Source organism: Cicer arietinum, chromosome 6 (assembly GCF_000331145.2).
Source record: "Cicer arietinum cultivar CDC Frontier isolate Library 1 chromosome 6, Cicar.CDCFrontier_v2.0, whole genome shotgun sequence".
Lineage (NCBI taxonomy): Eukaryota > Viridiplantae > Streptophyta > Magnoliopsida > Fabales > Fabaceae > Cicer > Cicer arietinum.
The window spans coordinates 33414384-33429621 of record NC_021165.2 but is presented as its reverse complement, the minus strand read 5'-3'; the positions used below and the strand labels follow the sequence as shown (position 1 = coordinate 33429621).

Here is a 15238-nt window from a genome sequence, read left to right as displayed (position 1 = left end):
TCAATTCTAGTAATCAAATATAATTCAATAGTAAAACGCAATCCTTGAGTTCGACACTCGGTACTACCATTTTATTATTACTTGCAACGATTCAGTACACTTTTGTAGGGCACATTGGATTTTATTTGCAATCAATGCGGTCTCTAAAGTTATATACTATTTAGATACCTTGCATGACAATTACAACAATCACTCCGAAATAAAGACTATGTTCGACACGTATGTAATATTCATTTATTTATTCATTCGATAGTGCCTTACAAGTTTTTCGAGCTCAAAGAGGTGCTACAGTGTCGAAGCAAAAGTCTAATAACATCACATGGATCCCAATAAAGGTTTGAAATATATGCCTTTAAATTTTCATTTACAAATATATGCCTTTACGATTAATGCACAAATATTTTATTGACTTATATGTTTTTATTTTACAGTGCCCTCGTAAAACAAACAACATCGACTATGGGTACTACGTATTTAGATTCATGAAGAAGATTGTTAACAAGAATAAAACTATTATCCCAGAAACGGTACGGTATTTTCATTATATGATTTTCATATATAATTAAATTATCTATATATTTGATACTAACTTAATATAATATGTTCAATTTTTATATTGCAGTACTTTGACAATTCCAGTTCATCATATTCTGATGAAGATCTAATGGAATTAAAGGAAGAATCGTGTCAGTATGTGCTTGAAATGCAAATTATTTGATTTTCTGGGAAATAGCATGCTGCTGGGCAAGGGATCTAAATATTATATGGTAGCTTGTCCATATTCTGTATATTCTATTAGTTATTATATGTATATGATCATAGGACACAATATATGAACATGCATATGAATATGTAGTTAATTAGGTTGTAAATTAGGTTCAATGTATATGTAGTTAATTAGGTTGTAAATTAGGTTATATATATGTATCTGAATGTAGTTAATTATGTTGTAAATTACAAAGTTACAGAGTTACATATATGTTAATTAAGTTACAGAGTTCTGTTTTTTGTCTACTGATTGTGTGAATGCTTATGGTATTTGAATATGTTTTGTTGTTGTGTGAACTGATTGTGAACTGATTCTGGATCAAAATAATATCGGATAAAAAGATAAAAGATAGCGCTTTCTAAAAAAAATGTCATAAAAAGCTAAAAAACGCTTTTTCAAAAATTTAATTTACAACGTTAAAAAAAAAAAAAACACATACACACATTTTACAGCGCTTTTTTGAAAAAGCGCTGTAAAATGCATACCCATAATTCATATATTTGGTGTGCATTTTACAGTGCATATTCGGAAAAGCGCTGTAAAATGTGCACCCAATATATTTATTATGGATATGCATTTTACAACGCTTATTCGCAAAAGCGCTGTAAAATGTGCACCCAATATATTTATTATGGGTATGCATTTTACAGCGCTTTTTCAAATAAGCGCTGTAAAATGTGCAAAACAAGTGTGCATTACATATACATGTTTAATAGCGCTTTTTTAAAAGCGCTGTTGTATCTTTTGCAGCGCACGATTCCACAACGCTTGTTTTTTTTGAAAAAACGCTGTAAATGGATTAAAAAAAGCGTTGTAAAATGTCATTTTTGGCGTAGTGTGTAAAATTAATCTATATGAACAATTTTTTTTTCTCTTTAACAAAAATGGTTCTTGTAATTAAAATATTTTTGGAAAATAATAAATAAAGAAATGGGATAAGAATTGAATTTAATAGACATTATCAATGTAACATAGTTTCATACTCAATTATTTATCTTGTCATGTCTTCTTAATTGATGATGTCTTTACCATAACGGTATCAATTTTCCTCATAAGAATTTTGAGTAAATTTTGAAGATTGTTATATTTATTTATAAAATAATGTGATGATGTGTCAAATATTGAATGGTACAAAATATTTTTTATATTATAGAAGGAGATTTGTAGTCCGGTCAACTCATAGTTAGGTAGTAATTAGCTCTGTAGTTGCTGCATTAAAATTTTGATCTTGCAATACTTTTTCATTATAAAAAAAATAAATAAATCTTTTTAAATTCTAATTGAATACACTCTAAACAAAAAAGATAGAGATCAATTAAAATATGGTTCAAAACTAAAATTCATCCAATATTTTTTTTTTTTTTTTGAAAAAATAATATCATATGGTGGTTAGATTTTTTTTCGTTTTTATCGTTAGACTATAAGATATTATATTTTTTTTATAAAATATAATGTGTATATATATATTGTTATTAAATTGCTAATCTTAGTTTTCTGAGTTTCCAGCCATAGCCATCCAAGGCATATATTTCATATCAGGTACACACTTTTTAGCTATTATATTACTACATTGTATCTTAAGATCAAAACTATATCGATCACATACATCTCTTGAAAGATATCTTAATGATAAACCAGCGGGAACAAAATAATTAATGTATTATTAATATATTGCCAGAAAATTGTTATTTACAGTCTACTTCAATTGTTTATTTATTCTTAAATAATGAGCCACAAAGAATAAAAATATAAATTTATTATATTACAGGGGGAAACATGGTAGGAGTTAGCTGTTGAGTTATTATATTAAATTTTTGATGGAACACGACTTTTTTATTATAAAAAGAATAAATCTATTTAAATTCTTTCAAATCCTAATGAATTAATACACTCCTACCGGAAAAGAAATAAATAAAATATAGATCAAAATAAATTTGAATTTGTACACTGTTGCCTGAAAAACGAATAACGAATAAGATCGTATCTTTTTTAATTTTTTGGAAAATAAGATCATAACGTGATTAGATCTTGTTTTGTTCTTATTGTTAGACTATTTGAATTACGATTTAGATAATATCTTGTAACAAAAATAATTATATCTTTTTTATAAGAGATAATATATATATATATATATATATATATATATATATATATATATATATTCTTCTTATCATTAGGACAAATAAATCGATCGAATCAAAAATAGTTCCAATGTCCTACTTGCACTATTTTAATAATCTAATTCACCTTTTAATGATTGGTTCATGTCACCTTTTCTATAGACGCTCATACCACCTTCACATTTACAATCAAAATATCTTATCTTATGATAGGAATGGAAAAAACATTCCTAATTCTACCAAATAGAAAACCAAAAAAACAAAAATAAAACATATTGAAACAATTATCCATTCAGACGTTGTCTCGTGATATTGCATTCTAGAGCTCCAGCTTTCATATTTCAAAGTAAAAAGAAAATCAACGTACATAGATATAGTTTTGTATATTTTTTTTCTCTTAAATTTCTTTGCAACATTGTCGCGACGGATTCAGAAACTTTAGATAATAGAGATAAGAAAATAATTTATAATATGTTTATAATTTTTTTAAATATTTATAAAATAAAATTTTATCACACTAAATTAAAACTCCTCTATAATATGTCGAAGGATTTTTTATTTATTTTAAGATTTGACATATTTAGTATCATTGTAAGTGTTCAGTGTTAAAGCTTGATAAAATCATAAGGATATGTAATAAAAATGGCTACCAATTTATATATAATAAGAATGACTACCAATTAAAAAAAATACTTGATAAAAGTTGCTACTATCTTTTATAATTTTCTTTATAAAGTGGTAAGAAATATCTTTTATAGGGGTAAAATAATCCTTCAAACTAGTTGTGGTTGGTTTCAAAACATCTTCTCTACTTTCAAACCCTTCAAATTAGTTGCGTTTGGTGTCAAATAAAAAAATGTCTTGATTTTAGTGTTACGTGTATCAGAATCTAGAATATGTGTAATAGATCTTAATGTGTTCGTACTCTATTCAGTATTAAATTTAATACTTGTACCCTTGCTATTTGAGTATTTAAGTGTTTGTATTTGTACTCATACCCATATTCACTACTCATGGTTTAACTAAAATAGATTGATAAATAAATGATATTGTTGTTATTAAATTTAAAAATTATTCAAATATCTTAAATAAAATTATAAAATATTATAAATCAAAATATTTTCTAACTCAAAACATTTCAAATGAACACATGTTACAAAACACATTCAAATATTCATAATAATACTTTATGAAGTTGCAAGTATAATTACAAAGTTGCGATTAATAAAACATAACTATTAGTTATAATGTCATAATTATTTACATATTAATTAGAATCAAAATCTTAAAAAGTTTACAAATGTTTATCTTTCGATTATAAATTTTATAGTGGTCCAATGATATCAATAGAAGTTAAAACATAAAAAAAATAAAAAAAAACAGTTACTTAATTAAACACACATATATATAATATTTATATAAGTGTGGGTGTGGGGCATGATGGATACTATAATACCTGCATCCATATCCTCCTAATTTTATGAATAATTACTCGTTCTCGTGCCTATACCATTATGCGGATTTTTACTATATCTATTGTAGATTTTTGTGTACATACCCACTGAATCTAGATCTAATTGTCATCCCTAGTGTGTGACATTTGGTTAACTTATGGATGAATTTTTGTATGTAGAAGTGAAGTTAAGTGTTTGTATTTAGAATCAATTTTTCCTAGAATATTATTATGCGTAAATTAAGTGAATGTTTTCGAGGTAAGTCAATTGTATGAATTTTGAATCTATGGAATGCACAATTCTTCCTTTATTTGGCTGTTTGTATTTAGAAACAGTTTTTGTTTCTAAAATGTTATTATGTGTAAATTAACGTTAACGACATGGTGATGGTTTGTCTCAATCAACATATTTCTTACCAGGTTGATTTGCTCCATTAATTCAAGGATCACTCAAACACTTCATTCAAGTCTCGCCAACACCAAGTTAATCTAGTAATTTCATCAACTTGCAGGTTGAAATTAATTTCTCCCCTAAAGAAAATATTGTTTTCGTTGGTCCATATAATCCAGCAAACAGCTAACCAAAGCATATATCTAACATTAGACACTTTCAAAGTATCGCCAAAGGAACAACCACTTCTACGTTTGAGAGTTCTTGTTAGTTGAGTTTTTAACATAAGGTTTACGCATTTATTTTTTCGGACTAGGTCGATAGATTCTTAAGTAGTTAATATTTTTCTTCCCTCGGCACACCATGTGCGGTGAGTTGTTTTTCGTTATATATATATATATATATATATATATATATATTATCTTGGCCAGTAAACAAAAATTAACTTTACTAAATTTAACCACAATAACAATTATTGAAATAAGTTAATTATATTCACAATTAGTGTTTAGAATCATAACATAAGTCACTCTCGTAAATACCTATATGACATTCCTAATTTGGATATAAAAATTTTAATTTGACTTAATTTCAATTTCACACTCATGAGTATATATTTTCTTTGAAATTAAAACTCATATGCGAGTTTAGGGTGTTGATATTGACCGGACACTGTTCCCGAAGTCATCCCATTAGTGATTATTGTTTTTTTTTTTTTATTTATATACATGTTCATATTCAATATATTTAATATTCTTATATATTATAAATTATAGTTTATTTTCTATAGAAAATATGATTTTAATTATTTTTTCATTTTATTATTGTAAAATAGTTATTATTATATTAATTATAATAAATATGACTTTTAAAGTTATTATTTTATATACAAAAATAAGTGAAGGTGTAAGATAGAGATATCTGAGTTCCGTTGAATGAGGAGATGTAGATTCAAATTTCACGTCCAACAAGAAATTAGGACGAGAGTGTGGTTTTTCCTGACTACTATATATATTGTTATTAAATTGCTAACCTTTCCATCAGATATAAAGTAAAAACGCAACTCTATTAAAACAATACAGCCGTCACTTCAACTAATCTTAGTTTTCTGAGTTTCCAGCCATAGCCATCCAAGGCATATATTTCATATCAGGTACACACTTTTTAGCTATTATATTACTACATTGTATCTTAAGATCAAAACTATATCGATCACATACATCTCTTGAAAGATATCTTAATGATAAACCAGCGGGAACAAAATAATTAATGTATTATTAATATATTGCCAGAAAGTTGTTATTTACGCTCTACTTCAATTGTTTATTTTTTTATAAAATAAGTTTTGTTTAAAAAAATAAAGTTGTTGAGAGATAAGCAACAATAGAAAGACTAAATTTGGAAAACAGCTTACACCAAAACTATATAATCCTTTTACATATTAACATATATTTTTAGAAAATGGTTTGATGACACAGTATGTAACTAATTTTATATTAACAATAAACACAAATAACTAAGTAAGTGGTTATTTAATGATAAAAATTATAAATATGTAGTGATATAATGAAATAATTGATTACCATTTATTATTAATGTAAAATTAGTTTAGACATTTAGTGTATCTTTCTTTTTCTTCGTAAGAAATTGTTCTTGTGAAAGAAATATTTTAGAAAAATAATAAAGAAAATTGGGATAAGAATTTTGAGTAAATTTTAGAAGTCGTTTATTCTTAAATATTGAGTCACAAAGAATAAAAATATAAAAAATATAAATTTATTATATTATAGGGGGAGACATGGTAGGATTTAGCTGTTGAGTTATTATATTTTAACTCAAGACTTTTTTTATTATAAAAAGAATAAATCTATTTAAATTCTTTCAAATCCTAAGAAATTAATACACTCCTAACGAAAAGAAATAAAAAATATAGATCAAAATAAAATTGAATTAGTACACTGTGTGCCTGAAAAACGAATAACGAATAAGATCGTATCTTTTTTAATTTTTTGGAAAATAAGATCATATCGTGATTAGATCTTGTTTTGTTCTTATTGTTAGACTATTTAAATTACAAATTATATAATATCTTGTAACAAAAAAGATTATATCTTTTTTATAAGAGATATTATATATATATATATATATATATATATATATATTTATATTTATTACGTTCTTAACATTTTCATCAAAAATAGGTTATGTCAACGTTACCAATAGAAAATTTCAATTTTCGGGTGAAGAAAGTTATGTCTATACCATCATCAAAAAAGGAAGTGAATGAAAAGAGAAGAGTAGATTTCATAAGTCAACTACCGGATGATATTTTGTTTTTCATAATCTCTTCTCTTTCGATTGATGATGCCGTAAAAACAAGCGTTCTATCAAAGAGATGGATATATTTGAGAAATAATGTTTCTCACTTTGATTTTGATTGGACTCACATGTTGAAACCCGTACCAAATATTTATAACCGAATTTCGTATAATAAATTTTTGAAGTCCTTAGCCACGGAAGAAAATGCAAGGAAATATAGTGAAATTGTTAACGGTATATTGCATCAACATATTGGTGATTATTTGATTAGTTGTGGCTTAAAACATCTTCATCAAAATGTTTCCCTTCGACATTTGAAAACATTGGTTGAGTTTGTTGTGGAGAGAAAAAAGTTAAGTTCTTTGAGTTTGGAGTGTGACTGTTTAACTGTGATTAGTGATGAATTTAAGCCTAAGATATTTTCAAATTTGTGTTCACTTCAGTTGACTAACTACAAACTTATAGATTCGGTTTTACCTGCATTTGAAAGTTGTGAAAAGTTGAAAATTTTGAAATTGGAGAAAATGTCTATGGTGGATAGTATCATCAATGGAATTTTGGAAAATTGTTTTGGTTTAGAGAAGTTTTGTCTCATTGAGTCAGATGGTTTCGATAGCCTCAAGATTGAAAACAAAAATCTTAAATATTTGGAGCTTTTGTTGTTGGATGTTGAAGAGATAGATGTTAATGTTGAGGAGCTTCATGTTTTGGTGATTGATTCTCTAAGATGCCCTCCAAAAGGTCTTAGAATTTATTCTCAAAATCTATGGAATTTCTCTTATACTTGCAATTCAGATCCTCAAGATATTCTACAAACTCGTGAGGTTTTTGAAAATTGCAGTAACCTTTTGGTAAGTTATCTCCGATTCTATTATTTTCATGTGGTTAGAGTTTGTGTTTTCAAAATAATATTTAATATATTTACTCCCTCTAGAATAAATTATAATAAAAATGGTATTTGATTTTAAATTAAGACAAGATACTTCAACTTTTTAATTATTATTTTTGTTTATATTTCATTCTAAAAATAATATATAGTATGTTATGATCAATTTCTTGATTAGCTTTTATAATCAAAGTATGTAAGTTTCTGCTATTTGAAATTTCAGTGGTAGTTTTTTAATTTTTTTTAATAAAAAACTTCTTATTTTAAACCAAAATATTCAATTTCTTAGTTTAACTATTCTTTGCTTTGAGTTAATATGAAACACAAACTTAACATAATTAGACCTATAATGTGATAACATATGAAATTAAATTTCTAAGAACATATTCATTGACATTGACATATTAACACTAGTCATAATTTCAGAAAATAAATAAATTAAATAATGTTAAATATCAGCTTTTGATTAAAAAGATCGTCGCTACTAACATTAGTCATAAATAGAGAAAATTAATTAATTAAATAGTGTTAAATATCAGCATTTGATAAAAAAATATATGTGTTACGAATATCACTTAGAATTAATGAAACACATACGAATAGCACTTTGAATTAATGAAACACATCTCAACACATATAAATTAGAGTAGGAGAACTAATACATTTTCTTCTGCTGTTAAATTTTTTTAAGGGTAATATATGAAAGACATGAAGGTAATGAAATCGTACTTGTTTCACATTTCTTATTTATTATTATAATCACAACTAATAAAACAGTAGAAAAATATATTTTTCAACGTATAATAGTGCTTACAGTAGCAATGATTTTCCACCATATTGAAGATTGTGAGACTGATTTAAAAAATTTGCAATGAATGCTGCAAAATACAATTCAAAATTTTATTATTTTGCTTTGACTACGGATTGGATAAAATACTGTATAATTATTGTTTAATGTTTGAATTATATTATAGTGTCTTGTTCATAAGGATTATGATTTATTTTTCTATACTTATAATATGTAGTTGTGCTAACTATCTCTTCAATGTAGGTACATAAACCAGCTAATATTTTTCGACATCTATCGCCCTTGTCGATTGATTTGGATTTGAATAACATAAGAGATATTTTGGCATTTTCTTACATACTAACAATGTGCTTCCATCTTAATACTCTTGAAATTACAATACCAGTATGTGACTATTTATCTTGTTATACTTTAATCTTTAATACTATATTAATTTTTTACTACACATTAGAGAATGACATTTTTCATCGAATATGATCTTTGGAATGTAATTTCCTTTTCCAGGTAGAGGAATCATCAGTTTTCACCGTTACTTTTGATAATTGTGCACTACCATTTCCTAATTCAATGTTCTGGGAGAACCGAGAAGTGCCTGATTTTGTTTGTATGAAGTTAAAATTTGTTACAGTGAAAAGATTTACTGGCAAAGCCCTGGAAATAAGTTTTTTGAAGCATTTGATTACAAGAGCTTACATGATGAAAAAGTTGCAAGTTATTTGTGACTCGACAGTTGTGAAAAAAAGAAAATATTTAAGGTCACTAGGAAGAGCTTCCACTAATCTCTCCATTCTTTTTAAGTCAAAAATCTAGAATTGTCATATTCTAAACATTGAAATCAAGAAGTTATCACATATCCAGTGTATAACCATTGTTTTTTGCAAAAAAAATGATTGAAATATATTAACTGAGAAACTATATTTAGCATAATATTTATTGTGGAGAAAAAATCATCTACACAGATGTCTTCGTATAAAAAGCGAGATGCAGAGACCTATTTAATTTAGTGAAATTCACATAAATGTCTATTTTGATATGATATAGACCGTTCATATTTTCTAATTAGTTGCAAGTCAATGGATGAGATTTAAGAAGGAAAATGATGTCTATGTGAAAGATTGTATGATGTCATTATTGAATGCAACACAATTGCAATACAATATTCTTTATAATGTTTGTAATACGAGACTTATTTTACTTATTTATAGTTATGTTCTATTTAAATGAGTTGTTACTTTCTTCTGTTTGCAAATTTATGTGTTGGTATAATGTGTTAAATTTGAATTTTTTTTGAGCATATGAAATCTGTAAATTCTGTTTTTTATTGCTCAATTTGATCATAGAGACCTGTTGTTTACTTTGTTGGATGTTAATGCTTGAAATTTGCATGAATGAATGTTATGACAGAGAAAATATATGTAACTAAGTTGGTATAAAATTTGATTTTTAAAACATAGTTATAGAGTGAATAGTAAATTTGAGTTCTTATGAAGTTTTTTTTTTTTTTTATAGACCATAGGTAGATGAGTTTGAAAAGTATACTAAATACGATAAGATGTCTGCTAGTTTCTTAAAAATACTAATGCTTGACTCTTGAATTAAGATTATCAAATGTTAGTTGTTCTTTTACTAAATTGCTCTATAAATCTTATTTCACCTTCTTAGGTATGGTATGCCTTTTTTGTATAATTATGCATAAATTGTGTCTATATATGTAAACTATTAAGGATTGATAACATGAATAAGATAAAATAACATAAGTTTACATATATTTTTGGTTTCTACATACATATATAATATTTTACTTTTTTGCTATAAAAAATATTGTCTTTTTTATATTTATTTTAATCTTTGTGAATATATGACTTTTTTTTAACTTTTTTTATCTTGCTTTTTGGTTTAGTTTTCGTAAAATTTATTCATATTCATTTTAGTCTTTATATAACTCATATTAGAGAGACTAAAAGAAAACTCTCTATTGTTTTATTTCAAATGAATAAATACAAAGTTTTAACTATTTAAAACCCAAAATTGATTAAATTATCAAGAATGAAAATTGTCCCAATTACATAGTCCTAATTTAAAACAAATGAATGTTATTATACATAAAAAAGACCATAAGAAGAGTTTGAATTTCTACTTTAGAAGGAAAATGATTAAAAATCTATTTAAAATTCAAAAAAAAAAAATCAACGAAAAGTATAAAAAAAAAATAGTATATAAAAGACAATGTATTTTCAGTCTCAGATTTGGACTGCTTTTACACATGAAAGAAATAAAAATAACTAAGTCACAGAAACATAAATTTTATATTTTTATTCATATTTAAAAGATATTTGGGAGATTCAACAATGACATTTTAGAACAAAACATAACAAAATAAATATAACTTAAACAATTATTATTTTTCTATGGTCTTACACTTACGAAATTGAACCCCTTTTAAAATATAGTTTCTATTTAGGTTAATGTGAAATAAAAATAACTAAGTCACGAAAACATAAATTTTATATTTTTATTGATATTTAAAAGATATGTGGGAGATTCAACAACGACATTTTAAAACAAAACATAACAAAATAAATATAACAGACAATGATTATTTTTCTATGGGTCTTACACCCATGAAATTGACTCCCCTTTAAAATATAGTTTCTATTTAAGTTAATGTCAATGAAAAACTTGTCAATTAACTGCTTTAAAGTCTAAAAGTGTATATTGGATTGAGTTTTTAAAAAGCTTTTTTAACATAAAAAAGTCTTGCAGATTTTAAAAGAATATAAAATTTAAAAGACTTGTAAATTTTTTATAGAATATTCTATAATCAAGATTTTGAAGTTTGGATTTTAAAGGATTTATATGTTATGAATACGCAGATTTTGAAAAGACTTTGCAGATTTATAAAATTTCAAAGAACCTTTTGTATTTTTAGTAAGTATTATTTTTATTTTTTATTCTAACCTGGATTTTAAGAAGAATGAGGCTCTACTAATCTAGAGTCCAATTGGGAGGTAAGTAAAATTTGATCCAAAATTGTTTTAGAGTGTATTCAAACTCGGATTCTTTCGAATAATTTGTCTTTAATTGAAACTCATTAGCCACTTGAGTGCAACTACTTGATTATTATTTTAACAAATAATAAAAATAATTAAAGATAAAAAATCAAAATAATTTTCTGAAAATATTTAAAATAATAGTAGCCCTCAAATAATATATCATTAGTAATCATATTAATAATAACACCATATATATATATATATATATATATATATATACATTAAATTATATAAGTGACAACGAATAAATTATTAAGTAGCATTAATGGAGTAAACACTCATTTTAGTATTTGAAAGTGACAAGCGGTGTCACAATGATCCTTGAAAGAAGATAAAAGATTTAAAACTCCCAAAATTTTACATTCGTTAGTTGTTTTGATCTCTAATATCATTTTTTTTGTTAATCTGCTGAGCGATCGTAATTTGTCACGTGAGACGTTGATTTGGCATGGAATGCACACTAATTTAGAACCAAATTGGTTTTAAGAATAATAATTCTTAATTCTTATTTTGATTATAACAAAATGTGTTAAAACAATTTATGTTTTAATGTATTTTTCTAAATGTGCAGTGATTGTCTTAATAAAAGACTATTTTCACTCCTCCGTTATGCAACTGAATCAAGACTCTGATCAAAGGCCATCTTTGTGACTCTAATCAACACATCTATGTGTAACTCAAATCAATTAGATCCTTGAAAATAATTAAAAGTAGACAATTAAGTCACTGTCAATAATTAAATGAACAATTTAAACCCTACAACAAAAATGTCACTAAATTATAATATATTCAAATTAAATCACAATGGTATTCTTCATAAATACTACATGAAACCGCACCTTCAAAAACAGAAGCAGAAAGAACAATAAAACATCTTTAGAAATGCGAGGGCGAAGAAAAAAAACATGAGAATGAAGGAGAAAATGCAGCTAATGAAATAAAAGACAGAGGTGACGGAAGTCACATCTTCATAATCACAAACCACTGTAGAATCAAAATAATTTCTATCTTAGACGTGTTGTTTCTTTGTGTTTTCAAAATAATATTTAATATATTTACTCCCTCTAGAATAAATTATAATAAAAATGGTATTTGATTTTAAATTAAGACAAGATACTTCAACTTTTTAATTATTATTTTTGTTTATATTTCATTCTAAAAATAATATATAGTATGTTATGATCAATTTCTTGATTAGCTTTTATAATCAAAGTATGTAAGTTTCTGCTATTTGAAATTTCAGTGGTAGTTTTTTAATTTTTTTTAATAAAAAACTTCTTATTTTAAACCAAAATATTCAATTTCTTAGTTTAACTATTCTTTGCTTTGAGTTAATATGAAACACAAACTTAACATAATTAGACCTATAATGTGATAACATATGAAATTAAATTTCTAAGAACATATTCATTGACATTGACATATTAACACTAGTCATAATTTCAGAAAATAAATAAATTAAATAATGTTAAATATCAGCTTTTGATTAAAAAGATCGTCGCTACTAACATTAGTCATAAATAGAGAAAATTAATTAATTAAATAGTGTTAAATATCAGCATTTGATAAAAAAATATATGTGTTACGAATATCACTTAGAATTAATGAAACACATACGAATAGCACTTTGAATTAATGAAACACATCTCAACACATATAAATTAGAGTAGGAGAACTAATACATTTTCTTCTGCTGTTAAATTTTTTTAAGGGTAATATATGAAAGACATGAAGGTAATGAAATCGTACTTGTTTCACATTTCTTATTTATTATTATAATCACAACTAATAAAACAGTAGAAAAATATATTTTTCAACGTATAATAGTGCTTACAGTAGCAATGATTTTCCACCATATTGAAGATTGTGAGACTGATTTAAAAAATTTGCAATGAATGCTGCAAAATACAATTCAAAATTTTATTATTTTGCTTTGACTACGGATTGGATAAAATACTGTATAATTATTGTTTAATGTTTGAATTATATTATAGTGTCTTGTTCATAAGGATTATGATTTATTTTTCTATACTTATAATATGTAGTTGTGCTAACTATCTCTTCAATGTAGGTACATAAACCAGCTAATATTTTTCGACATCTATCGCCCTTGTCGATTGATTTGGATTTGAATAACATAAGAGATATTTTGGCATTTTCTTACATACTAACAATGTGCTTCCATCTTAATACTCTTGAAATTACAATACCAGTATGTGACTATTTATCTTGTTATACTTTAATCTTTAATACTATATTAATTTTTTACTACACATTAGAGAATGACATTTTTCATCGAATATGATCTTTGGAATGTAATTTCCTTTTCCAGGTAGAGGAATCATCAGTTTTCACCGTTACTTTTGATAATTGTGCACTACCATTTCCTAATTCAATGTTCTGGGAGAACCGAGAAGTGCCTGATTTTGTTTGTATGAAGTTAAAATTTGTTACAGTGAAAAGATTTACTGGCAAAGCACTGGAAATAAGTTTTTTGAAGCATTTGATTACAAGAGCTTACATGATGAAAAAGTTGCAAGTAATTTGTGATTCGACAGTTGTGAACAAAGGAAAATATTTATGGTCACTAAGAAGAGCTTCAACTAATCTCTCCATTCTTTTTAAGTCAAAAATCTAGAATAGTCATATTCTAAACATTGAAATCAAGAAGTTATCACATATCCAGTGTATAACCATTGTTTTTTGCAAAAAAAATGATTGAAATATATTAACTGAGAAATTGTATTTAGCATAACATTTATTGTGGAGAAAAAATGATCTACATAGATCTCTTCGTATAGAAAGCGAGATGCAGAGACCTATTTAATTTAGTGAAATTCACATAAATATTTATTTTGATATGATATAGACCATTCATATTTTCTAATTAGTTGCAAGTCAATGGATGAGATTTAGGAAGGAAAATGATGTCTAAGTGAAAGATTGTATGATGTCATTATTGAATGCAACACATTTGCAATACAATATTCTTTATAATGTTTGTAATACGAGACTTATTTTACTTATTTATAGTTATGTTCTATTTAAATGAGTTGTTACTTTCTTCTGTTTGCAAATTTATGTGTTGGTATAATGTGTTAAATTTGAATTTTTTTTGAGCATATGAAATCTGTAAATTCTGTTTTTTATTGCTCAATTTGATCATAGAGACCTGTTGTTTACTTTGTTGGATGTTAATGCTTGAAATTTGCATGAATGAATGTTATGACAGAGAAAATATATGTAACTAAGTTGGTATAAAATTTGATTTTTAAAACATAGTTATAGAGTGAATAGTAAATTTGAGTTCTTATGAATTTTTTTTTAACAGACCATAGGTAGATGAATTTGAAAAGTATATTAAATACGATAAGATGTCTGCTAGTTTCTTAAAAATACTAATGCTTGACTCTTGAATTAAGATTATCAAATGTTAGTT

The 15238-nt window shown here is 25.4% G+C and overlaps 1 protein-coding gene across 1 annotated transcript; it reads left to right on the top strand.

Moving 5' to 3' along the window:
- Nucleotides 1-6985: 6985 nt before the first annotated feature.
- On the top strand, nucleotides 6986-14997 carry LOC140920701 (F-box protein At1g80960-like). Its single transcript, XM_073369514.1, has 5 exons — nucleotides 6986-7322; nucleotides 7518-7903; nucleotides 9251-9457; nucleotides 14132-14338; nucleotides 14968-14997. Exons 1-5 carry the CDS (start codon nucleotides 6986-6988, stop codon nucleotides 14995-14997), a joined length of 1167 nt encoding a protein of 388 aa, XP_073225615.1.
- Nucleotides 14998-15238: the final 241 nt, after the last annotated feature.